Source organism: Paroedura picta, chromosome 2, assembly GCF_049243985.1.
Source record: "Paroedura picta isolate Pp20150507F chromosome 2, Ppicta_v3.0, whole genome shotgun sequence".
NCBI lineage: Eukaryota > Metazoa > Chordata > Lepidosauria > Squamata > Gekkonidae > Paroedura > Paroedura picta.
The window spans coordinates 95,208,115-95,233,125 of NC_135370.1; the positions used below are offsets into that span (position 1 = coordinate 95,208,115).

The window sequence follows — 25,011 nt, forward strand, 5'->3', positions numbered from 1 at the left end:
TCCATACCACAGGCTATCCAGGGCCTTGCTCCGGGCCGGGAACGGGATGGCGGTAGTGTTATGGGCAATTGAGGATTAGCCCCGCTGCCCTGCCGCTGCTCCCCTGAACTATCCGGCCTGTGCATAATAGGTCTTTGAGGCATCTTCTAGTATAAAAACTAACACTTCTTCATTCCTGAACCAGCTATAATGCAATAGCTGCTTTGACAGCTTCTATAGTATCTATTTGTCTGATCTTCTGGTTCCTGACATTGATCTAGTTTCTGTCATTACAGAATAACTTCTGCATAGAATCATGTTTTTGGTTGCCTGGTCCTGGCCTTGTCTGATTTGGCTTGGCTTTATCTACTCTAACTGGAAAAAGACAATGTGAGTCATGTCAGTATCTTGTCCGGTTTACCCTGCAAGGTACAATGATAGTGTGTGATGGTGACAGAGGTACAGATGCACCTGCAATAACTGTTTGTCCTTGAGGTTAGAAAGAACCCAATGTTACAGACATGACAATTATAGTTTTCTTAAGCTGAATTATTTTCAATATGTTTGTAATAATTCAGATGTTGTTTTTTTTTCACAGTCCCAAGAAAGCACTTTAATGTTATGGCAACCAGCACCACAAGGTCTGTTTGGGCTTGGCTGAGTGCCAAGAAGATGCAGTTGCCACTCTGGACCTAAGTGAAGTAGTGGGGTTTCTTGACGTTAATTCCATATTCTGTCAGTGCAGGAGCCAAGTCTTCCATGGTCAGCGTGTATTTCTTGTCCTTTGCCTTGTTTCGGGAGCTCCCAGAAGCTGTGCCCTTCATCTTGCAGTGCTGCAGAGCATCGTTGGCAATATCAGAGATGAACTTCTGTGCAGCCAAGGAAATCAGGTGGATGATGCAGGGGTCAGATGCTTCGAAGCCAGCGCGGTTGAGGTAGTAGCCGGTGACGGTGTCAGGGATCGTGGGCATGTAGTCCTCCAGCTGGAGGAGGAAGTCGACGAGGGGGGCACTGGAGGCGGCAGAGGCGGCGGGGGAGGCTGCGGCGGAGGCGGGCTTGGCGTCCCCATTGGGCGCTCCTGCGGGCGGTGCAAACACCCCGTTGGAGACGGCGGGGCCCTCGACGGGTGGCCCCGGGCAAGCGGCAGCGGCGACAGAGCTGGCTCCTCCAGTGGCGCCTGCCATCCCGGGGCTCCCCTTGGCGGCTTCCCTGGCCTGGGCGGCGGCGGTGGGGAGAGCAGAGGGGGCCGGCTGGGGCGGGGCTGGCGGGGCGGCGGTGACGACCATGACGGCGGCCGCCGGGCTGGGCTTGGCCTTGTAATAATTCAGATGTTGAAATCTGTTTAGAAATAGCATTTTGGTCCTTTAACAAAAGTATTATATTATGGGCCATGATCTGAAACTCATGGAAATTATGGCCCCCCTTCATCAGTGATGACCTACTTAATCAGTAGAAAGGGGTCATCATTTCCTTGGATTCCAGATGTTCCCTAATATATTGCCAGTATTTGATTTTGATCAATCGTTTCCTTACTTTTGACATTTATTTTAGAGGTAGCCTGTCAACTGCTCCAAATTCTGCTAACTGCCAGAAGCTTAATTATGTAGATTATAGTTTGATTGTAAGTCAGATTATTAAAACGCACTTCAAATTATCACATCCTCCTCCTTGTGTCAATAATGCACCAGTTGAAATGCATTTTTTCTTCTCACGAATAATGCAGGGTCCAATGTCCTTTGAATAATATCCACAGTACCATTCTCCATGACCACTTGCTTAAATCACAACCCCAGAATTTATACATTATAATTTAAGAGGCCTAGCCTTTATGCTTATTCATTATTTGTTCTGATGATCACACAAAAAAAAAAAAAAATTAAGGAAAAGCTGGAGGGGAAAAAAAAGGAACAGAACACAAAAAGACAAGAGGAAAAAAAACAACAACTGAAGGGCAGGTAGATGTCGCCATGGCCTGAATGCCATGGGACCGAAAGATCCAGAGTCATGTACTTGTGGTTTGGATGTCCTGTATTCTAGGCCCACCAGGGACTACTGGAGTAGGTGTAGTGGATTTAAGCACAAATCCCCCACTCCTGCCTTTCAGTGGTGTGGAACAGCCCACACACAGCTTCAGAGGACCCAAAAAGGATTCTTATCTCTCCACCATCTTGCCTCACTTCACATAATTTTTTTTAAGCATGCACAAGTCTCAGAGAATCATCTGACAAAACTAGAGTCACAAGAGCAGCAAACTGTCATGATTTGGGGGGATAATGCAAAAGAAAGTTGGCAATGATGTTTCAATATGCAACAAGCAGCAAAGTTAAGGGGAGGTTGGTTTTTGTTAAAACTCTACTGTATCTTCTTCTAGAGAGCCAGTTTGGTGTAGTGGTTAGGAGGGCGGACTTCTAATCTGGCGAGCCGGGTTCGATTCTGCGCTCCCCCACATACATCCAGCTGGGTGACCTTGGGCTCGCCACGGCACTGATAAAATTGTTCTGACCGAGCAGTGATATCAGGGCTCTCTCAGCCTCACCCACCCCACAGGGTGTCTGTTGTGGGGAGAGGAATGTGAAGGCGACTGTAAGCCGCTTTGAGCCTCCTTCGGGTAGGGAAAAGCGGCATATAAGAACCAACTCTTCTTCTTCTTCTTCTTCTTTGTTCTTCATAGCAGAAATATAGAAACAGAATGAGCAAAACCGAAGTGCACACAACCTCTAAAACCAGTGCTGTGTTCTTGATACTCTTTGGTGATTCTCCAAAGCAAGTGAACTCCACAAATATCAGGCCATCATTATGAACATATTCTTATATATGGCTGTCTTTACTTGCTGCATGGATTATGAAAGGCATTTATACAGTTGGAGATAGATTTCTCAGAGAAATGGGAGTTACTTGGTAATTATTATCCTTAGCACACAGAAACATCCTGCAGTTATCTTAGTTCATGTTTTTTTGTGTGTTTTTTTTCAAAATCTTGCAGAATTTCTTTGCTGAAAGCAGTAACACAACCAGATGGATGAGTGTGGATAAATACATTTCTGTGGAGATGAATGGGAGCGGACAATGGCTGTACTGTATCTTCAGCATTATTACATTTGTCTTTGTTGAGCTTAAAGAGCACAATGGGACATAGGGGAGGATGAGGAAGTTTGATCCTTCTACTGAAAGACATGCAGGTGCACACTGAATTAGAAGAACCTTTGTGCAAATGGACTTCCAAACTGACTCCTTACTGCTATCCCCTCCATTAGAGGAGACTGGAAAACCCAGTCTATCTCAGACATCCAGCATTCTTCTTTCTCTGTGTAAGAATCTGTAAACATCCTGTTCTGTGAATATACAGTAAGGACCTCATGATATATGTTCTCACATACTTCTGGAAAATAGCTGCAGGTGCAAAGAGGGGGTGAACAAGTGATCCTGAGCAGGGGAGCTGCATTCTTTGCTACAAAGGAGTATGTCAAATGAACTTATTTCATTCAATAGGAAGCAACTATGGTGAGCCTATCTGGGGATTATTTTGCTAACCTGGAAAACATTGTGAATGTCTTACAAATGGCTGTGTATAGCTTCCCCTTTCCCAACCATCTTACAATTAACAAATGGAGTAGCCACAAGCTGGTCGAGAGAAGGGGAGAGTAGGGAAAAGTAGGGACTAAACCCCAAGAAGGCAGGAAAGGTGTAGTCTTTATGCTGCACGGCTACACTTTAAGTCATAAAGGTTTTCAGCAAACTTACAATGCTCAGAGAATTTTGTTGCCTGAAAAAACAGTGAAAAATAAAAATAAAAATATTCATCACCCCCTGCCCCTGCATTGCTCCCTGGGAGACATGTGAGGCAAGGGCATGTGTTAAACTATGGATGAGACACTAGCTTCTGTGTCTCACTCTCTTTTAAAAACTGGAACAAGTCAGATGGATTTCACTACCCTGCACACAGGAATTATTGTGGGATGTGGGGGGATGAATGATAGCATTCTTCTCCATCACACTATCTACATTTTAGATTATAAACTCCTTGGGTATGCACCTCGCTTTATGTTTTACTGATGATGTGAGCTCAGAAGTGCACCATGCTACAAGAGATACTCAAAATGGGAAGAATTCTCTCAGAAGAAGAAGAAGAAGAAGAGTTGGTTCTTATATGCCGCTTTTCCCTACCCAAAGGAGGCTCAAAGCGGCTTACAGTCGCCTTCCCAGTCCTCTCCCCACAACAGACACCCTGTGAGGTGGGTGAGGCTGAGAGAGCCCTGATATCACTGCCCGGTCAGAACAGTTTTATCAGTGCCGTGGCGAGCCCAAGGTCACCCAGCTGGTTGCATGTGGGGGAGTGAAGAATCGAACCCGGCATGCCAGATTAGAAGTCCGCACTCCTAACCACTACACCAAACTGGCTCAGAGGTTTAGGTGAGGTTTCAGCTGTTGAAATGAAGGCTCCAAAGGGAATACTGGGGGGGGGGGGTTATCATAGCCATTTCAACACAAGGAAGATGTTTCTGGACAGCCTTGGCATGTTGGCAAACATATACAGTCCCCTCCACATGACATCTTTTATGTAAACCGCCCTGAGCCCTCGGGGAGGGCGGTATATAAATATAATTAATAAATCTCCAACATCTTGAGTCTGCCCAGTAGCCAGGTTTCTATTTGGCCACTTTAAAATTGTGATTTCAGTAATCCAGAAAACTGGATTTACCACCCTAAATCATTCAAACCAATGGTAAGTCACCAGTGAGCAACCAGAGATAAGACCATATGGAGGGGAAAACACGCAATCATCTCAGCAGCTTTTTTCCCACCCTCCCCTCTCCATTTCCTGCTTTGAGTAATGTTTTATTTTAAATGATGTGGTCCATGTTGCAGCAGGACTGCAAACTTACATTATCCAAGGTGAAATAAAATCTTCTTTAAAGTGTCCATTGTCTTCTTGGGATCAGGGAAACAAAACACAGCCCTGTTTTTGTTTTCTGTAGGTGGGAAATGAGCTGGGAAGAAGAGTTGGTTCTTATATACCGCTTTTCTCTACCTGAAGGACGCTAAAAGCGGCTTACAGTTGCCTTCCCTTTCCTCTCACCATAACAGACACCCTGTGGGGTGGGTGAGGCTGAGAGAGCTCTGATATCACAGCCCGCTCAGAACAGTTTTATCAATGCCATGGTGAGCCCAAGGTCACCCAGCTGGTTGCATGTGTGTGGGGGAGTGCAGAATCGAACCCAGCATGCCAGATTAGAAGTCCGCACTCCTAACCACTACACCAAACTGGAAGGGGGGGCAGGTGATCAAGGAGATTTCTCCCAATCATTCAGCCATGCGTGCACTTTGTATTTAAGTCCACCATTGGCACAAAATGTATTTTGGGGCTTCAGCTACCTGTCCAGCCTTCTCACAACTCAATGTCCCCGGGAAAGAGGGTGGGGCCCACACGCGTGGCACCCTATATAGGGCCTATGCCCTTGCCACTATGCATGCTGCATTCCTGCAGCATGTATTACAAGCAGGCTTCTGAGGCGATCACGTCTGCCTCCAGCAAGCCCTCCACGGTGTCAATGATCAGGCATGGTAAGTCTCGGCTGTGCTTTTCTCATGCTCCCTTGCTCTCACATGCATGTGCAGGAGTGCTGTTGTACTAGATATAGACAGGCAACACCTGCCCCCCAAGCAAACTGCAATGACAATCTCAGTGAACACAGATCCAATCAGCAATCACTCTGGAGTTTATTTGTAAGTGGTAATTATGACCAAAGCTGAACTTGAAAGGATTCAAACTCCTCTAAATTCTGAGTTCGATCAGTTTAGTAACCTGAACAATCCTGACTCTTCTCCAGTTGCTTAGATCTTGGATAGGGCAAAAACAAGTGCAAACTTCATTGATCAAGCATGTTCAAAGAAGAGGCAACCCAACTACGGTCTTGCCTGGCAGTTCGAATATGATACATTCACTGCAAAGTTCTCAACATCTCTAACTTAGATAAGGCGACAGCTTTTCAGAAGCATCATATAACACAGGATGCCTAACTCAGGGGTAGTCAACCTGTGGTCCTCCAGATGTCCATGAACTACAATTCCCATGAGCCCCTGCCAGCATTTGCTGGCAAGGGGCTCATGGGAATTGTAGTCCATGAACATCTGGAGGACCACAGGTTGACTACCCCTGGCCTAACTCATAAATGGCACTTGCACTATGTGAATGTTTGAGGGCCTACCATGGTAATGTTTGCGTTTTGCTGCACCAGCCATCATAACTGCTGTGTGTGAAACAGAGTGAACCAAGCCACAATATAATTTATTAAATAATGGGATTGTGATGGGTCTCTTAAATTACAGAAACACATCTATCTGTAGCTCAATGAACAGAAAATCTAGAAAGTGGACTCTTAACTTCTTCACTGGCATCAGAGTGACATGGAGATAAAAGCCTATTCAAATTTCACAAGTAAATTTAATCTTTCCCCCAAAGAATCAGAGGAGTGACTATTATAGTTCTGAACTCAACTGCTAAGTGAATGTTGACTCTTTTTTATTAAAAAGCAAATCACCACTGCTGTTGTATATAAAAGCTCTGTGCCACAAAATGTTATAAGTGCTGCTCTGTTACTGCTTCAGTAAGTCACCTTCCTTAATGAGATATCACACTGATGCCCCAGATTCGTGTGATTATTATTACTATTAATTATTGATATAGCACCATCAATGTACATGGTGTGTTACAAGATGGAATAAAACAGATCCCTGCTGAAAGCTTACCATCTAAAAATCAGACAAAAGAGGAACTGTAAGGTGGAAGGGAGAAATTGACAAAAGCAAATAAATGTGCACTGGGTCAGCTATGTGCACATTTAAAATTAAGCCAATCCCACATGATCAGTACCATCTGTACTTTCACTCAAAAATCTGAATACTGAAACCAGAATAAGGTGTGTGAATTTGGTAAAAATCCTTAATTGTTATGTGAATTTGGCTCATATTATTTTTGAAGGGTTGTGGCATGTGAAAGGACAAAGGGAAGAGATAAGGGCTAGAGGAAAGCCAGGGACCATAGGATAAGTAACCTTGAGGGAAGGGCAAAAACTGGGCCTTGGTTTTGAACTAGCATTTCAGATTTCAAAGGATCCTACATATTTACAAACTTTTCTTCACTATCATAGAGACTAGAAATGTCATGTAAGGGGAGGGGGGTGAATCTGCAGACATTTTCAATACTAATCTAGTACATTCATAACAGTACTAGGAGCATAGGACCCTTTTAATTGATTATGTAATTTGTGAATCAGTAATGCTCAGTAGCTAAAAAGTATTCTGCACTGTAAATTAATTTCTTATTTCTTGACTACTGAACATTGGCTGGTTTGGAGCTAGATGTAAAATATGGTGCCTCAGCCAAATTTAGGAAGGGCACATACTTTGAACTTTTGCTGCCCCTGAAATATACACTTCTTTTAAAGATCGCTGTTTGGTCCTTTTTGCAATTTTGCAATGGTCTGGATTTAAAATTCTCCATCTACTGAATCCCATTAATAAGCCAATTGATAAATTTATATCTAGTCATCAAAATGTATATTTCAAACAATGATAAGATGCTGTTACCATATATGGCCAGAAGGTAAATGTACCAAAGACATGTGGCCATATGAATGTGACTCACATTCCAGTCTTAGCCCAAATATATGCAAGTAAGAAAACAGTTCTCACTCCTCTGCTAAAGACACTGCGGTCTCAGGTTATACACCCATAGGTAGTCCTTGACAATCTCTGGCTATAGGTAATCTTTGACAAAGAGGTGAAGTGCCTCTACAAGTTTTCAAGGAAAGTAAGAACAGTGAGATGAATGAAGAGAGATGTAAAAGGTTTTTCAAGGGAAGAGGGAGGGAAACTGTAGCTGGCAGAACAGGAAATTTCTGTAGCTACACAATAAGTTACTGTGATGTGAGCACTTTGGAGCAGTCAGAATCAAAAACAAAAGATTATTTTCTCTCAAGGTTTAGGAAGAGGGGAGGGTCCAAGTGGAAATTCATGTATATGGGCTTACTGGATGAAAGAAGGAGCTGGTTGATCAGGATGCTGGGGAAACTTTCAAATATGGTAGAAAAGATTACCTTTCCAGGCATGGCGAAGGTTTGTTTGAGTCTTCATATGAAAAATGGAGTCTTGATGGGCAACTTCAAGTGATTTAAATTTGATTACAAATCTTTCAGGAGAAAATGCTAATGTGGACAGGGTTCTTTCTAGTAAATCAATGGGTTCAGAGACCAGAACACTGAGAATTCAGTTCAGCTCTTTATTGTGACCACAGCATGATGGATCAAGAGGCAAAAACTGAGCTGGAAATGCCACCCCCCCCCCCCCCAGCTTATATACAGTGCAACACAATGGATCTTCTCACCACTGTGTACTATTGGTCAGTTTCCATTCAAATGGACTGGATCTAGCAGTCAAGATCTAGCATTCATTGGCTGATTGCATGCACGGTTACAACATTTTGTTTGATCAATATTAATGGCTAGGGGTTTCTTTTGAGATTGAAAGCACACTAATTCACCACTGAGAAGCCTTCAGCATCTATTCTTGGTTCAGTCAGATCCAGCCATGGTGATCCACACCTTACATCTAGAAGGAATGTGCTCTACTTGGGGCTACCGCTGAAGAGAGTTTGAAACGCTGCAGCTAGCGAGCTAGCTATATCAGGAAAAAAATTTCACAGTCAGAGTAGTTCAGCAGTGGAATAGGCTGCCTAAGGAGGTGGTGAGCTCCCCCTCACTGGCAGTCTTCAAGCAAAGGTTGGATACACACTTTTCTTGGATGCTTTAGGATGCTCCTGCGTTGAGCAGGGGGTTGGACTAGATGGCCTGTATGGCCCCTTCCAACTCTATGATTCTATGTTTCTATGTTTCTATTGAGAACATGTGACCCAACAATATAGCAGGTTTGTGTGCTACTGATCTGTTCCCAAACTCAATTCAAGGTGGTGGTTTTGAACTTTAAGGCCCTTCAAGGCTTAGGACCAAAGACCATATGATCCTGCTTGGAAATGAAGATCACAGGAAGAGGCCTTCTTGAGTGTCCTGTCAATCAAAGAAACTCATTTGGTGGTTCCATGAGAGAAAACCTTCTCAGTGACAGTCCCACAATTAAGGAACCACCTCCCCAGGAAGAAGAAAAAAAGCTGTTTTTTTTTTTTGTACCCTGCTTTTTACTACCAGAAGGAGTTTCAAAATGGCCACAGGTCAGGATAATTCCTTGAGCATCACCATCATGTGTTAACACCACTTCCAGGTTAGACAAAATGGTGCATTTGATGCCAGCTTTTCTACCACTCAGGCCAAAAGTTATGGCAGTGGGCAATTTCCTGCTGACAGCTAGTAATTGGCAGTCCCACAAAGATGTCTGTAAATCTGAAATGCAGTTTCCTCAGTATGCTGATAATGTATAGCTGATAGTACACTATATTATGGATATATGGCTTCTAAGATATCTTTGCATGTCTGTGGTGATTACAGCACATAAACTGGAGATAAGAGGCAATAATCCAGCACTAACAATTCAACTACATTTTATATTTAACACACAGTTAATTTCCTATTTCTTATTTGCAGTGTGTTAAATAGTCCAGCTTTTCAGAGCTACATGATTATTTATTTTTACTTACAAAATTTACATCTCACCTCACAAGGACCACCAAGGCAGCTAATATTTAAAAAAACATTAATGTTAAGTCCTCCAAAACACACATAATACATACTGAGATGTGACATATCCAGGTGATCTCCTTTCAGACTCCTCTAAAGAAATTAATCATAATATATCAAAATAAACTGAATTGAACCAACATTTCCAGATCCCACCTAAATGACATTACTGCCCCCCATCCTTGACATCATTAGTACCACCCAATGAATCTCATGGTTGGATTAATATAGTCTTAGCTATCTGACTATAAAATTTGGGGCTAAAGTCCTGGCTAGATGATCACCAGAGAGATGGCTTTCTCTAAGAGATTTTATGTACACTGCTGAACCCATGGATGCATAACTTCTATCTGATGCTTTTTGCCTACAATCTGGCTGGAAGTAAGAGAGAATGATACCACTGATTCACATATTCAGGAGAATGAGATGGGGGCAAGGTGGTAAAACAGACTGCATCACATCAGAGGGAAGACTCTAGATGCCAGCTCTGACTCTTATGAGAAGAAAGACAGCCCAACAGGTAGAAAGGTCCTATTCCTTCACTTGGTTGGTGTACTATTTTCTTATTTGTAGGCATTTTAAGAAATGTATGCCCAAGTAATACTAAAGATAATTTTTTAGAGAATTTTTTCCAAACTATGCTCAAATTTCAAGATGAAGATACAATAGTTTTTGGAGGCATAAATGTAGGGAACTACTGGAAAACATATTCCAGTATTTGGAAATGCTGAAATTAGATAATGTGTGGAGGATCATGCATCCAAAAGGCTGAGATTTTACATTTATTCTGATAATAAACGTACTCAAGGATAGATATGTGCTAAATGTCTAACAATAAATCTAGACAAAGCAGAGATTCACTCAGTGGTATTTGCAGAAAACTAAGAGGAAGATGGAGACAATTATATGGTGACAGCTCATAGAATTATCTAGGCAGCAAAATGAAAATTAGACATCTGACCAAGCTTAGAAGAATGGGAAAATAAACGTGCTGACTATGCACTAATGGTGAAATTAACCTGCTTGAGAAACAGATCAATTATGAAATTTGAAGCAAGATGGAATGTGTATTACACAAGGAGAAAAATTTAGAATGTGAAACAGTATTAAAATGTATATAAATGGATTGTAACACAGAAACAGAATGAGGTTTTGAATATAAATGTATAAGGAAGTGGATTCTGAGCAGAAATATCTTTTATTTTCTTATTATGTGATATATGATATATTTTATTGTATTTTGATATATTAAAATTATAGTATATAGAAATGGAGATATATGTAATATTGAATATGTAGTAATGATGAAAATAATAATGTAATTGTAAAATTGATGTTATGAAATTTTAAATGCTAAATATAAAAGTACCCCAACAGAAGTAAGCAAGGTTGCATTTCATAGTTAATGTATTCAAATTATAGTAAAGGGGATGTTGGAGAGAAATATATTCTGTTTTATATACTCTGTTTATACACATACACACACAAACACACACATACACTAGAATGAAAGCCCATTGAATTGTAGAATACAACGTGCACTAGGATCTCCTGGTGGGGCAAGGGATGAAGGAAGGAAGGAAGGAAGGAAGGAAGGAAGGAAGGAAGGAAGGAAGGAAGGAAGGAAGGACAGGACAGGACAGGACAGGGAAAGGAAGGAAGGGGGCAAAGGAGGACAAAGGCAGGAATGGAGGAAGGAAAGAAGAAAGGGAGGAAGGAAAGGGAGAGAAGGAGGGAGGAAGGAAGAGGGGCAGAAAGGACTGAAGGTAGGGAAGGGGGAAAGGGGGAATGGAGGGAGGGAGGGGAAAAGGATAAAGGAAGGAATGAAAAAAGAAAGGGAGGGAGGAATGGAAATGGAAAAGTAGGGAGGGCCCCCTTCCTTCCAAGGAGGCCGTGGTTGCTGGGGTTGGAGAGCGGCTGTTAGGGCTGAGTCATCTTGCCTCAGAGCACCCTGCCTTATGCTTCCCTGCCCTCCTCTCCTGGCAGGCAAGCTTAAGGAAGGTCTGGCCTAGGAGGTGCGCTCCTCCTCTGGGGCGTACTCCCTGTGCTGCTTCCTGGAAGAGCCGCTTTGCAGGGCCATCACTGCTGCTGCTCCCCCCATGTGTCTGCCCCAGAGAGGGACTGAGGGAGTTGCCATGGGCCCCCTGCATGATGTGGTGGTGCACCATGGCAAGCCATTTTTTCCGTTCATGAAACCCATGGCAACTGAAGAAGTTGGGTTTTACTTTTAAAATATGATTTATTTTCTTTCTCGACCTCTCTGCCCCCACATCCCAAAGAAAGGCTCCCAAGTGTCTCAATTCAAATAGACTGAAAACAGTCGGTGGGGAGAGAAGCCACTACAGCCATGGCACTCTCCGCCACATGCTGCTCTTCCTCTGTGAATGAGAAAGGTTCATGTACATGCACTTGCTAGGTAACACAAAGATCAAGGAGGTGATCCTCCATGACCCAGTCCTGCAGACAGCTCATAGAGACTCAACACTCATGAAGCAGCTGGGTCTAAATTAAGCCAATGCAGTCAACACCCATTGCCACGGCGACCACATCACTGGCACCAGGCTTCTGAGGCAGCTCTTACCAGGAAAAGAAGGGAGGGAAGAAGGAAGGGAGAAAGATAGGAAAATGGAGAAGTAGGTAGGTAGGTAGGTAGGTAGGTAGGTAGGTAGGTAGGAAGGAAGGAAGGAAGGAAGGAAGGAAGGAAGGAAGGAAGGAAGGAAGGAAGGAAGGAAGGGGTGGAGGTGTGGTCTGTGGAGGGCACTGGAGCCAGGCAGGCCACCCTCCCTCCCCCCGGTGGAAGAGGCCTGGTGCTGGCTGCCCAAGCCTCGGGGGCCACATGCATGGCACTCCAAGACTTGGCTGGGCAGCGCTAGAGAGCCCCTTTGCCCTTCCCCCAGGCAATGTCCAGGCCCCAAATGGTGGCAACTGTCAGTGCCGAGTTTCTGGGGACCAATCGTGATTTGCCCCCAGGACCGGAAGCAGAGTCCAGACAGGCCCCCGCAGTCTCTGCCCAGGAGGCAGTTTCCCAAATATTAGATAGAGCAAAGTGTTAAATGTATGTATGTATGTATGTATGTATGTATGTATGTATGTATGTATATGTGCATGTGTATGTGTGTGTATAGATGTATATAATTATATGTAATCTTTTGTCTCCTTTTTTGTATCTCCTCTATACTATTACTTTGTTTCCTGGTAGATAGAGATATAAAGAATATTTCACACACTAAACTGAATGAACATGAAGCTGATGAATTAATAAACTTACAAGACAAAAAAAAGGTAAAGGTAAAGGTATCCCCTGTGCAAGCACCGAGTCATGTCTGACCCTTGGGGTGACGCCCTCCAGCGTTTTCATGGCAGACTCAATACAGGGTGGCATTGCCAGTGCCTTCCCCAGTCATTACCGTTTTACAAGACAAAGTTGTGCCTTAAATATTTTTTGTTGTGATTTCTCAGATTCAAGCATTATTACATACTAGAAGTAATGCACTGGCCGCTAGGTAAGGGCTTGGGGGGAAGGATTTAAAGAGAGCGTGTACAGAGAGGCATTTCTCTTAACCCAGCAGTGGTGGGGGAGTTAGGAGTCTGGCAGCACCTCTTGGCACTGGGAGAGTCAGTAGCTAACTCCTTGGCGCTGGTACCATCCCTGCAGGGTGCAGAGAGGCTTCTCTCTTAAAGAGGTGGGCAACATCTCTCCCCATTGGCAGAGATGCTTGCTCTGGCACCTCTCTCTGCATCTCTCCCCATTGAGAGGGACACTGCCCAGCTCCCTGGCCCTGGCACTGCCCCCACAGGATGCAGAAAGGGTTCTCTCTGTGCCCCATGGTGGTGGACAGCATGTCTCCCCATCAGGAGAGGCACTGCCAATTCCCTGGCCTCAGCGCCATTCCTATAAGGTGCAGAGAGTCTTTCTCAGTGCCCTGTGGGGGCTGGTGCCCTTATGGAGCCTGGCAGCATCTCTCCCCATCAGGAGAAGCACTGCCCAGCTCCCTGGTACTGGCACCACCACAGCAAGGTGCAGAGAGGCTATTCTCTGTGCCCTTCAGGGACAGGGGACTTTTGGAGCTGGGCAGCATCTGGCCCCTGTGCGTGCAGAAAGGCTGCTCTCTGTTCCCCACGGGGCCAGGGGATTCTCCCAACGTGCTGGATGTTCAGAGGATCCTGGTGGGCTGAGCTTGCTCTGGAGGTTTTTTTTTTAATGTTCAGCATATCATGAGAAGTATCAATGACTCTTTATACAGAGATTCTTTCCTAGATTTATCTAACACCAAACTTACCACAATACTTCTTAAAGTTTTCTGTAAGGCATCAGCAGTTCTTCAAGTGAGTTAACCAGCATACTTTAAAGCTAGAAAGGATGAGCACTGTCTTATTTCAATCTTGATGTGGTGATTTTCCAGCCTGACTGACTGCTTAAAATGTATGTGACTGCTGAGGAAGAGGTTCTATCAGCTTTGTCTATTCACTCGCTTTCCAATAACAGATTTAAATAAAACATATTTTCTTTCAAATATCTCAATAGCTCCCACTTACTCTCCTAGAGAGAAGATTCTAATGGTTCTGCAATTCATGAATTTTTCCCCATTCTACATATGTTTCGCCCTTGGACTTATGGAAGCAAGTGGAAAGGACAGCTCAAATACTCCACTAGGTTATCACCAGCAGTAAAATGCACTGCTTGGAACACAGTCTGGACCTGGCACTCTTCCTCTTTAAAAATCCATCGCTGGAGAGAGTGTGTGCAGAGGACATTTTTTACATAACAGGCATCAACATGCAAACAACACTCTAAAATCCTCTCAAAATGTATATTATCTGAATAATGTACCATATAGTGTTTATGGCTGCCTTTATTATTAGTTTTGGGGAGCTGTTATAGAGTACTTTCCATGTGTTAGGCTACCCAGCCCCTGGCAAGCTACAAAATGAAACTTCATCAGCAGTACACGGGACAATTCTGCAATTTCAGTGCTGTATAATTATTTATCTCCCAAGACACGTTACTTAGTCCATTTTATAAACGTATGCATTCGGCAGAACAGGTGTATATTAGATGCGGTATTTTGCAAGTATGCAAAACCCACTTTAGAATATCTGGTCATTTACTGATTAAATCACTAAAGGGCTGCGTTGCAGAATTGAACTACCAAGTTAAGAGACGGGTTGGGCTGCTCTGTAGTGCTGCTGTGGCCAGTTCTGGTGTGATTGCTTCACCTTAGACAGCACTGACCAGACGACCCCAAATTGGAAGAGTAATTGCAGGTTGTGTTAGAGCTAGGCAAGATAGTCAAGCTTTGTCACTATGATCACTTCAATACTCAGCTGACTGTAATGTGCCTCCTTTTGACCCACATTTCTGTGGGTCAGACAGATCCAGGAATTGACCTACTTCATATAAATACATAGTACTTCATAGGATTGTACTTCACACAGCAAATGCAAAGCCTCATAAAATGACCAAATTTAAACAAGTCATTAAAATGATGTCTCAGTCAGGAAGGTAAAGTTTGCACTTTGCATTAAAGCAACATATTCCACTGAATTACTCTTGGTTTTATTGATAATGCGGCCTCAAAAAACCAATAATTGTAGAACTTTTACAATATATAGCAGGGTGCCACTGAAAATTGAAGCCCTGTGTTTTATTGTTCCTCACAAATTGTACAAAAAGTTTCCTGTGACTTAACACCACCACTTCACCATTAACAGCCTAAAATAATGTGCAATGGAGAGGGGAAGAATACAAGGTGATATCAGAACACAGATTAGCTCCAGAAAGAGAGAATGTGAATAGGACACAGGACTGTAAGTTTCAGTGGCAGGCCTGTGCTTACGGTAATGAGTAGTTCCTGCCTCAATAAAAGCACACAGAGGTATTCTTATGAAACCATTCTGTTCAATTATGCACTTTAAGGTAGCCCCACTTAAAATAAAAAATTACAAAGTGTGTACTTTACCAGAGGCAAGGCGATTGGCATGTCATGGGTAACTGAGTTCAGGATTCCAGCCATTGCAATACAAAGGAAAAGTTCACTTTTTATAATCATGCCACTTATTTCCATTCATGAAACACATGTCAACTGAAGAAGTTGGGTTTTACTTTTAAAATCTGATTTCTTTTCTTTCTCCACCTCTCTGCCCCCACATCCCAAAGAAAGGCTCCCAAGTGTCTCAATTCAAATAGACTGAAAACAGAGTCAGTGGGGGGAGAATTCCTGCGGAACACATTGTTGTCATTGCTGACCTATTCAACTGCAGTGACAGCAACCAGCCTTTGTCTTCTACTCCTCTAACAAACTGATGACAGCCCAGGTCTTGCTGCAGAAATATCACGAATTAAAACACTCACAGTGGGAGCAGGCAGCAGGGCCCAGGCATTTGAAAAAAAATGGGAAGAACTGGTCAATAAAAGGGGATGGGAGACAGGTTCAAAGGGGGGTAACTTACAATGGGCTAAGGGCTCAAAAGAGGTGCACACAATTGCTTAGATCACAATTCACAAAAAGGAGTGTTCCCTAAATTGTCACCTTCTACACAGTAGGGATGGATGTGGAAGTAAGAGTAGGACATATAAACAGCTACTGCAAGGTGAAAAATGTATAAGGGAAGACTATCACATTAATCTGCACAAAGGTCTAAGAACCATAAAGATGTTAAGAAATAAATGTAATAATAATGAACATGTAGCAGTGTCTGAGCATCTTACCTCAGGCCTTCAAGTTATTAACAAGATCTGACCAGAGGCTTATGTTCTCCCTTCAACAAGGCTATTGAGGGATAGATTAGATACGGTGTTGCTGGATAAAAAATATATTCCCAATGTTTTATATAAACTGGTGGTGAATTTGTGTATATTTGGCTTAAAATTTAACACCAGGTGAAAGATATATGATTCATATTATAAGAAGGAAATCTTGAAATTTCTTTTGCAATAAAATAACTACTGGAGGTGAGCAGTCCAGTAGTTAAGTTTGCAGATTATACTGAACTAGGGGCCAAGCCCGTTGCATTCAGGAATACAACGGGCATTAGATTGGGGTGGTGGGATGGAAGAACTCTGTAGATGGCCTCTCCCTCCTCCCAGGAAAGGCTGCAGACTGGAGGCCCCCGGGAAGGTAACTCACCAGCAGGGGCAGCTCTCACACAGCAGGGATCTGCAGCCTCTGAGCCTGGGAGGGAAGTAGAAGGAAGAGGGGGAGGGGGACGGAAGGTGATTGGCTGGCTGCTGGACAGACAGACAAGCTGGGTGGAGGAGGAGACATTCAGGGGCGGGATAGCCAGCCATGAGACACTCCTCCTCCAAGGCCTTACCAGAAATATTAAGTGGAACAGATTATTCAAAATGGTGAAAACAAACTAATAAAGACTGGTTGTTGTAGATTTTCCAGGTTATGCAGCTGTGGTCAGATGGTTTTAGTCCCAGTAACTCTGGCTGGCATCTTCAGTGGTAAGGAATGGCAACATGGGAATTTCTTTGTGCCAAATTGTAACACAATATATAGATCAGATGCAACACTGACAGTTAAAGTAAGCAGCTTTGACAGAAGCCTCTATATGCCACAACAGTAAATAGCTGGTGTTTGTCCTGATCAGAATTCTATACCGATAGAAAGTGGCTAACCTCAGGTGGTAGAAACCCTCTTGTACTAGCACAGGGAGCTTTGAGGCTCTCCAGCTTGCCTCTGTCTAGTTGGACTTCATCTGCATTGTTGCTCAAAATAACAATCACTACTGATTGAATTAAAATGGGTATCTGGTCTGGGTTAAGTAAGATGGCGTATATACTCTTAGACACTGTTACATATAATGACTTTATTATTTATTTATTTATTTATTAATTATATTTATACACCGCCCTCAGGAGGCTTTAAATAATAAATTGTTGTATTCAAAGAAAAAGCGTTAGCTTGAAAGAAAAGGGGTATGTGATGTTTGCTATTGTACATATGCCACAAAAGTGCCTTTTTGAATTTTGCTGCTTTGATTCTTAACCGTGTTTCACCCATTCCTGGATATTCAGGGTAGGTAACAATAAATGATAGATTTCTTTTACACTTTTTTTTTTGTAAAACCTGTATGCAAACCTATATGCTTGAATTATCACAGCCCCTTAGGAGAACCTGTAAATTTTTTGCCTGTAAAAGGCACTTTATAACTGGGTCTCTTTGGCCTTTTTTGCATGAATGGCTTACCCAGCAGTCAAGCCTTTAAGCTTGACTTTGAATTTGGTGCCTGCCTTTATGTATCATTCTTTTTTCTCTAGTATATATATTCTGTAGATACAATGCAAAAACGTAGTCCAGAGTTCTCATTTCAGGAGTGGTCCCTTTGCAGGCTCTGTCAGGCAGTCTGATTTGAACTGGGCTGCCTAGCAAAGCCTTTGGGGAGAGTTCTCCTTGTAGGACTGTCTCCTTTGCAGGCTAGTTTAAAGTCTGCAATTAAATCATATGTTGATGAACTCATCCCACTTGTTAAAAAAAAGAAGTACCGAGGAAGGGAAGAGGATGGCAGCTGGTGCATTTTGGGTGAAAAGATCAAAATGTGATGATGGAGGAGTGGCCTCCAAGGGGGTGGGAAAAAGATATAGGGGAAATCCAAGCAAATATTTATGCTTTTGGATTGGAAGTAAGGAAAGTGGGGAAACTGCCAAAAAACCACTTTCAGGAAACCCTGGAAAATAGTAATGATAAAGCAATTTGAGCACTGAAGAGAGGAAAATTAATGCAGAAGAGAAGCCCAGTAGGCATGCCCAATGAATGTCAGGGGAAATGCAATATGGAAAAGAAAACTCAAGGGGCATGAATGGCAAAAGCATGAGAAAACATCATTGATAAAATTTCTTTGTTCTTTCTGTCTGATATTTGGCAGGGACAATCCCATAAATGAGTGGTAAAGTCCAACAAAATTCATCACAGTGGGTAAGAAAACAGTTCCAGTCAGAAACTTGTTAATCCAAGTGAAAATGAAAATAATATAATGACAAAATTAAAGGCAATGAAAATAAATGTTTTCTGGAAAGAACATTAAATAGAAAATTCAGCACCGTCTTGCTTGACTATTGTGCGGTTTGAAGGGAATGGAAGTATCCCACATATTTAGATACCACATAAAAATAACCTCCTGAAGCTGCAGGTACACCTTTCTCCAGAATTTACTCTTTTCTTCAGTGTTGGTTTGATGGCCTCTTTTATCCATGGAGAATACGTCAAGCCTTGATATTAATAACACTAGTAAATCTTCCTGAGATGTGCTACCTTGTCAGTACACCAGCCTCTTAGTTCAACCATTGGATAGCTCAGAAAATAAAATGGCAGAATGGCTGAAAAGGTATAACGTATAAATCTGGCAACTGTATTTTACAGTTAAATGCTGGGTTTGATACAATATTCAAAAACACAGAGAACTTTCCATCTTTTCATGGTATATTAAAGGACACATGATTACAATAAATTCTTGCTCTGGCAGCTCTAGGAACAGTAAAAATGAGTCTCAAGTTTCCAGGGAACAATGAAGTCCCCACAGAGTGTTCAGCTTCTTCAGGAAATCAGGCACTCTCAAGCTGTGTTGACTTTAAGGATGTCCTGAGTACCCATCATAAAACATTTGCCATTCACTGAACACACTGCATATGCAGCCTCCAAGTGTCTACATTTCATAACTATTTGAGATAAATTTGGCTCAGGCAAGATAGAAGATTACCACATCTTCTTTGTGCAGTCAAAAATTCAAGTACTATTAGAAGGTTTAGTATTTTCAGACTACAAACATCTCAAGAGATTTTGTGGACTAAAATATACAGACATATTAAGAGATGAATAAGCTCCAGAATCTCTCAGACACAATAAGTGTGTTCTTCATGTGACAATACAAAATGGGAAGTATGTTTACGAGACAGAGATATTGTTGGATTAAAGAAATATAGCTCTTGCTATTTGACTCATGACCCAAGTCACAGCCAGGCCTTAAATATTTGCAACAGGAAGAGGGTTATCAGTCCTTGGCTGACAACCCCCCATGACCATCACAGGGTGACTGTTAGGACAACATTTCTGGTTTTAGAATAGAAAGTTGTGATGTTAGAAATTTTCAAATTTCTATGATTGTTTTCATAGAGCTTTGAAAATTCCTACAGTGGCATTTGTGTTCTGCATATAGGTAGGAGAACCCATATACACCATTATAGTATGGGGGATACTTGTCTTGGCAGTAGTATGTGTGAAAAGGATCTAGGAGTCTTCGTAGACCATACATTGAGCATGAGTCAGCAGTGTGACTCAGTGGCTAAAAAGGCAAATCAGATTTTGTTCTGTATCAAATGGAGTATCGTGTCCAGATCATGGGAGGTGATGGTACTGCTTTACTCTGCTCTGGTTTGGCCTCACTTGGAGTACTGTGTTCAGTTTTGGGCACCCCAGTTGAAGAGGGATGTAGACAAACTGAAGTGTGTCCAGAGGAGGGCAACAGATATGGTGAGGGGTTTGAAGACCAAGACATATGAAGAAAGGTTGGGGGAGCTTGGTCTGTTTAGCCTGGAGAGGAGACGACTGAGAGGCGATTTGATAACAATCTTCAAGTATTTAAAAGGCTGCCATATAGAGGATGGACCAGAGTTGTTCCCTCTTGCCCCAGAGGGACGGACCAGAACCAATGGGATGAAATTAATTCAAAAGAAATTCCATCTAAACCTCAGGAAAAAGTTCCTGACAGTTAGAGCAGTTTCTCAATGGAACAGGCTTTCTCCGGAGGTGGTGGGTATTCCATCTTTGGAATTTTTTAAAAAAGAGTCTGGATAGCCATCTGACAGAGAGGCTGATTCTCTGAAGGCTTAAGGGGGTGGCAGGTTACAGTGAATAAGTGATAGGGTAGTGAGTGTCCTGCATAGTGCAGGGGGTAGACTAGATGACCCAGGAGGTCCCTTCCAACTTTATTATTCTATGTTTCTATAAGTAAACCTTAAGTAACCTATAAGTAAACCTTTGAAAAGTTTTCAAAATTCCTTTTATGTTGCCTCTAGTTAACACAGCCTTCCAACTCTATGATTCTATGTTCCAAAACTGGAAGTGATGTCTTAGCATCAATCACTGTCATTCCACCCATTTCATCTCTACCACTCCACTGAGTGAGGGAGGTGGATACGCAGTGCTAGCGGGAGGTTGCTTGCTAGAATTAGGTAAGTGGCAACTTTAAATAAGGGACAAAAACACAACTTGAATCTAACAAACTGGCAACTGTGTCACCACAATTCTTCCTTCTCATTCTGTAGTATGTAGTCCCCATTTGTGGATACCCAAATCTGCAGATTGGGGCCACATGGATGCTAAACAATTTTTTTCAATAAACCTGGGGGACTCTTCAGCTTGCAGAGAAAATATCTGGGGTTTAAATCCAACCAAAGTAAAGTAGCATTCTGTGTACAATCACAGTCATTGGCAGTCATTGCCAGGCAGCTGTTGTCAGAGCTTGGGACTAATGCTGGATCCAATAGCTGCAGTTGCAGCACCAGGAAGTGCTGCTGGGCCCAGTGGCAGTGGCAGTACACTTCAGGAAACCTGCTGAGCCTGGTGGCCATGCTGCACAGCAGCCATGAAGGCATGCAGCAGTGAAGCCCCTGGACTGCACTAGTCCTGGTATTAAAGTGTGGGGGAATTGCCCCCCCCCATGCAAGGATCTAGTGCCAATACTTGTAAGCATTATTTCCTAAGCAATGGGTGGTTCCAAACTAACTTTTGTGCAAGCAAATATATCTTTGTTTTAAGAAGTGGAGTGTCGATGATTTCTGCTGATTTTTTCACATTGGTTCAAAGGAGCCCCAAATTTTAGGACTACTTTTGTGGGTGATGGGAAGGCTGAAGAAGATAGGGGGACATAGAAATATCCATTTTATGACCAGAGCTCTTATGATTCAGCAGTGCCACTTTACATAGAATTACAGTGTGGGTATAATTTTGATAGAATGGAATTTCAGTGCACATATCAGTAAGAGATAACGGAGTTTAGATTTAGAAAAACCCACTGGAAAAATCCATGACCTCAAAATATACAGGGTTTTTTTTTTTCAAACACAGCTTTCATTGAATAGCATTATACAAAATTGTGGAATTTGTAGTAACAATTCAAATTTAAAGATCAGTCACATCTCACACCAAATCCCCCATACTAATTCACTGCTGAGCATTTAATTAAGTACAGAGTATCTCTGAAGTGCTGGAGGTATGCCCGTGCCTCCATAATTAGGTTAGCAATGACTCATATATTAAAGTTACACATTGATTTGTAAGGTTGTAAGGCTGTTACAATATTTTCTTTTTTTTGCCATGGCACTAATTGCACATTGCATCATTTTATACAAAACATTCCTCAAATAGAGTTTGAAAATGGTTGTACAGACAGTCTCAAAATATTATTTTTTAAATCCCTAGTGTAAAGATGCTATTTGTTTGTGTTTTTCTTCATGACTTGACAAGCTTGTGGATTTGTGAGGTCTTTGTAACAGCTTCTGTGATATGCCACTTGCCATTCCCAAAGGGCAGATTTCCATTTCCAGTTTAGATAGAAAATACACAGGAGGTAATGTTATTTAGTGGTAGCTAAATAGGTCACTTTGTGTTAAATCCAGAAAATGCTACAAGTGTCATACTTCTTAGTTCAACCCAAAGCATAAAAACATCTCAATAAATCCTTCTAAAAATCTACCAATGCCCACTGGCATCCCAATACCAGAAGTGAAATTTGACCCAGCTTTCCCTCAACAACCCTTTTTGATCTTTCAGATCAAAAGAACTTCTGAGAATGGGGGAATTTCACATTCAAAAGCAATGAAGTAAAGGTAACTACAGCTAGGGATGGGCATGACTTGAGGAAATGTGGTTCATGGTTTGTAGTGGACCCGTGAACCAAACCACAAGCCAGACCAAACTGAAATGGGCTCATGGAAACTGGCTTGTTAAGTTCATGATGTGGAAGAACAGTCTCCTGGTGTGCTAGAGACTCCAAACTTGCAGGTGAACTTCAGAGGACTCTGCACTACTTTCCCATACAGAGCATCACCAGTGATGCAAGTGATTGGCTGGCTCTGGGGCCCTGTAAACAAAGAGGGTTCTAGAATTGCCATGAAAAGGCAGGCAACTGCAAACTTTTGACAGGGGCTCCCCAAAGCACCCCCAAGATAGTTAGGAGGGTACAATGGATGGGGGTACTCAGCTGAGGCAACCACTAGCTGGGGTAGAGACAGGCACAGAGCACACCCATGAAGATAAGTATGTCATTCAACTCTGTACCTGGTTCTCCACCGTGGCAAATGCTTCTGTTTCATAGATAAACAGAAAGACATCAGAAAGGCAGACCAGGCATCCACAGGGTTTCAATGGAGGCTCCCCACAATTATGCTGTGGCAGCTGAGCCCTGAGATAATCAAACACTAGGGATGTGAACCAAGAAAAAAAACAGTACTGTTTCAATTCAGACCAAATTTATTTGGATATACCCAAATCACCTGATTCCCATTATCAATATAAGGATTTGGATGTGGATGATTCAAGTACAGCTGAATCTCTTTGGACACAGCCCAAGAAACAGTTGATCTGTGGAGATAAACCTCTCTCCAGTTATTTGGGGCATTTAAATACTTCTCCTTCCAGTGCAGAGACTGACAAACAGCTGATCCTCAGCTGTTCATCAGTCTCTGCACTGGGGGAGTAAAGTGTGCTGGGGGCTGGGCATTTAAACAGATCCATTTAAATGCCCCTCCTCAAGGCAGAGCCCAACAAACAGCCATCTGTCAGGGTTTTTAAGTATCTCCCAACAGATTCTTTTGAGGCTGTGAAGAGCCCTCTTTCCACAGCTTCCGAGGAGTCTGCATTTAAAGACTGTGCCAATCAGCTGAATCAGAATCAGGTGAATCAAGCCCAAATTGATTTGGGCTTCTCTGACTCATCTCATTTAAACCAACTTCATGTGCAATTTGCCTCAGATAAGCCTGAAAAATACTGAAACCAACATTAATTTGAGTGTTTTTGAGCTTATACAAGCCAAATCACACATCCCTTTCAAATACCTGAAGTCCACTAGCAGGGAGAAGATCACAAAAAAAAAAAGAAAAAAGAAAAGGAGTGGCCTGCTTCAGAGGAACTCATAGAAAAGGTGGGTGGCACATAGAGCCCTGCCCCCCCAAACACTCAAACTGCAGTCCAGAGAGTTGATTTTAAAAAGAGGGGGTTGTATAAATGCAGGTTTTCTTCAGAGGAACCCACAGCAGAAGTGAAGCCACATTAGCAGAAAGGCTGGGTGGCCCATAGAATTGGCTTACCAATCACCCAAGAGCAAAAAGATAGAAGATCACAAAAAGGAGGAGTAAAGCAGGATGAAATTCAGGTCCTCTTCAGAGTAACCTACAGCAGAAACAAAGACCCAGTAGTAGAAAGGCTGGGAGGCACACATAGAGTACTGGCCCAGCAAAAACATTCCATCCCAGAGAATTAACCAAAAAATGGAGGGATGGTGGTATAGAAATGCTGGCCCCCTTCAGAGGAATCCAAAGCAGAAGCAAAGCCCCTCTACTCATTGTGAGAAGAAACACCAGGTGGCATACAGAGAGCAATGACCAATCCCATGCCCAGCAACGCTAATAAATTTCCTTCTCTCCCCCCCCCCCCAAATTCACTGTAAAACGCAACAAAGGGGGTTTATATAGTTTCCATCCCCTTCATCTTGGAGTTTGATGAGTTTGATTGATCTATGCCAGGTTTTCTGGGAAACATTTCCATTTCTTGACCTACCCCAAACTGCCCCCAATGTTTGGGAAAACTTTATGCTGCAACATGCTTCCATAAAGATCACTTTACAACCACCAAACAGGCCAAAGTTTGGCACTAAGTTTGCTTTGTGTGCTGGTTCATGCTCACCCCTAACTATAGCAATGAAGGAATTGGGCAAGATGTACCAATTTCTTATTTTACAGCAGAAGGTTGGGAGAATTATATTTTGTGACGGAAAACTAACCAGAAGCCTACTCACACTACAACAGGGAATCTCTAGCAGCTGGTCAAATCTCAGTTAAAGACTAATGAAAAGCACCTGGACAAGGGGGAAGTAGGCTGGCCCAGATGCAAGAGAGGGGTGGAGTACACACCAGGACTCTCTGTCTCTTGGCTTCTACCAATGTCCCTTTAAATTCTAATAGGGAAAGGCTTAAACTGGGCCCAGACTTATCATGCCAGTATTGTCCTCACTGGAGACTTCTTTCTGTTGCAAGGAACAGAAGGAGCAGAGGCCACCACAAGCTAGAAAACGGTGCCAGGCTGTCATGATCTTGGATGAATGTGAGACTTGGTTGTCACAGCAGCCA

At 42.7% G+C, this 25,011-nt stretch overlaps 1 protein-coding gene across 1 annotated transcript; it reads right to left on the bottom strand.

Moving 5' to 3' along the window:
- Positions 1 to 611: 611 nt before the first annotated feature.
- Positions 612 to 23,018, bottom strand: LOC143828751 (transcription initiation factor TFIID subunit 10-like). Its single transcript, XM_077318993.1, has 2 exons — positions 22,946 to 23,018; positions 612 to 1,317 (listed from the first exon to the last, which is right to left on the bottom strand). The coding sequence occupies exons 1-2, from the start codon at positions 22,996 to 22,998 to the stop codon at positions 672 to 674; spliced, it is 699 nt and encodes a 232-aa protein (XP_077175108.1). The 5' UTR covers positions 22,999 to 23,018; the 3' UTR covers positions 612 to 671.
- Positions 23,019 to 25,011: the final 1,993 nt, after the last annotated feature.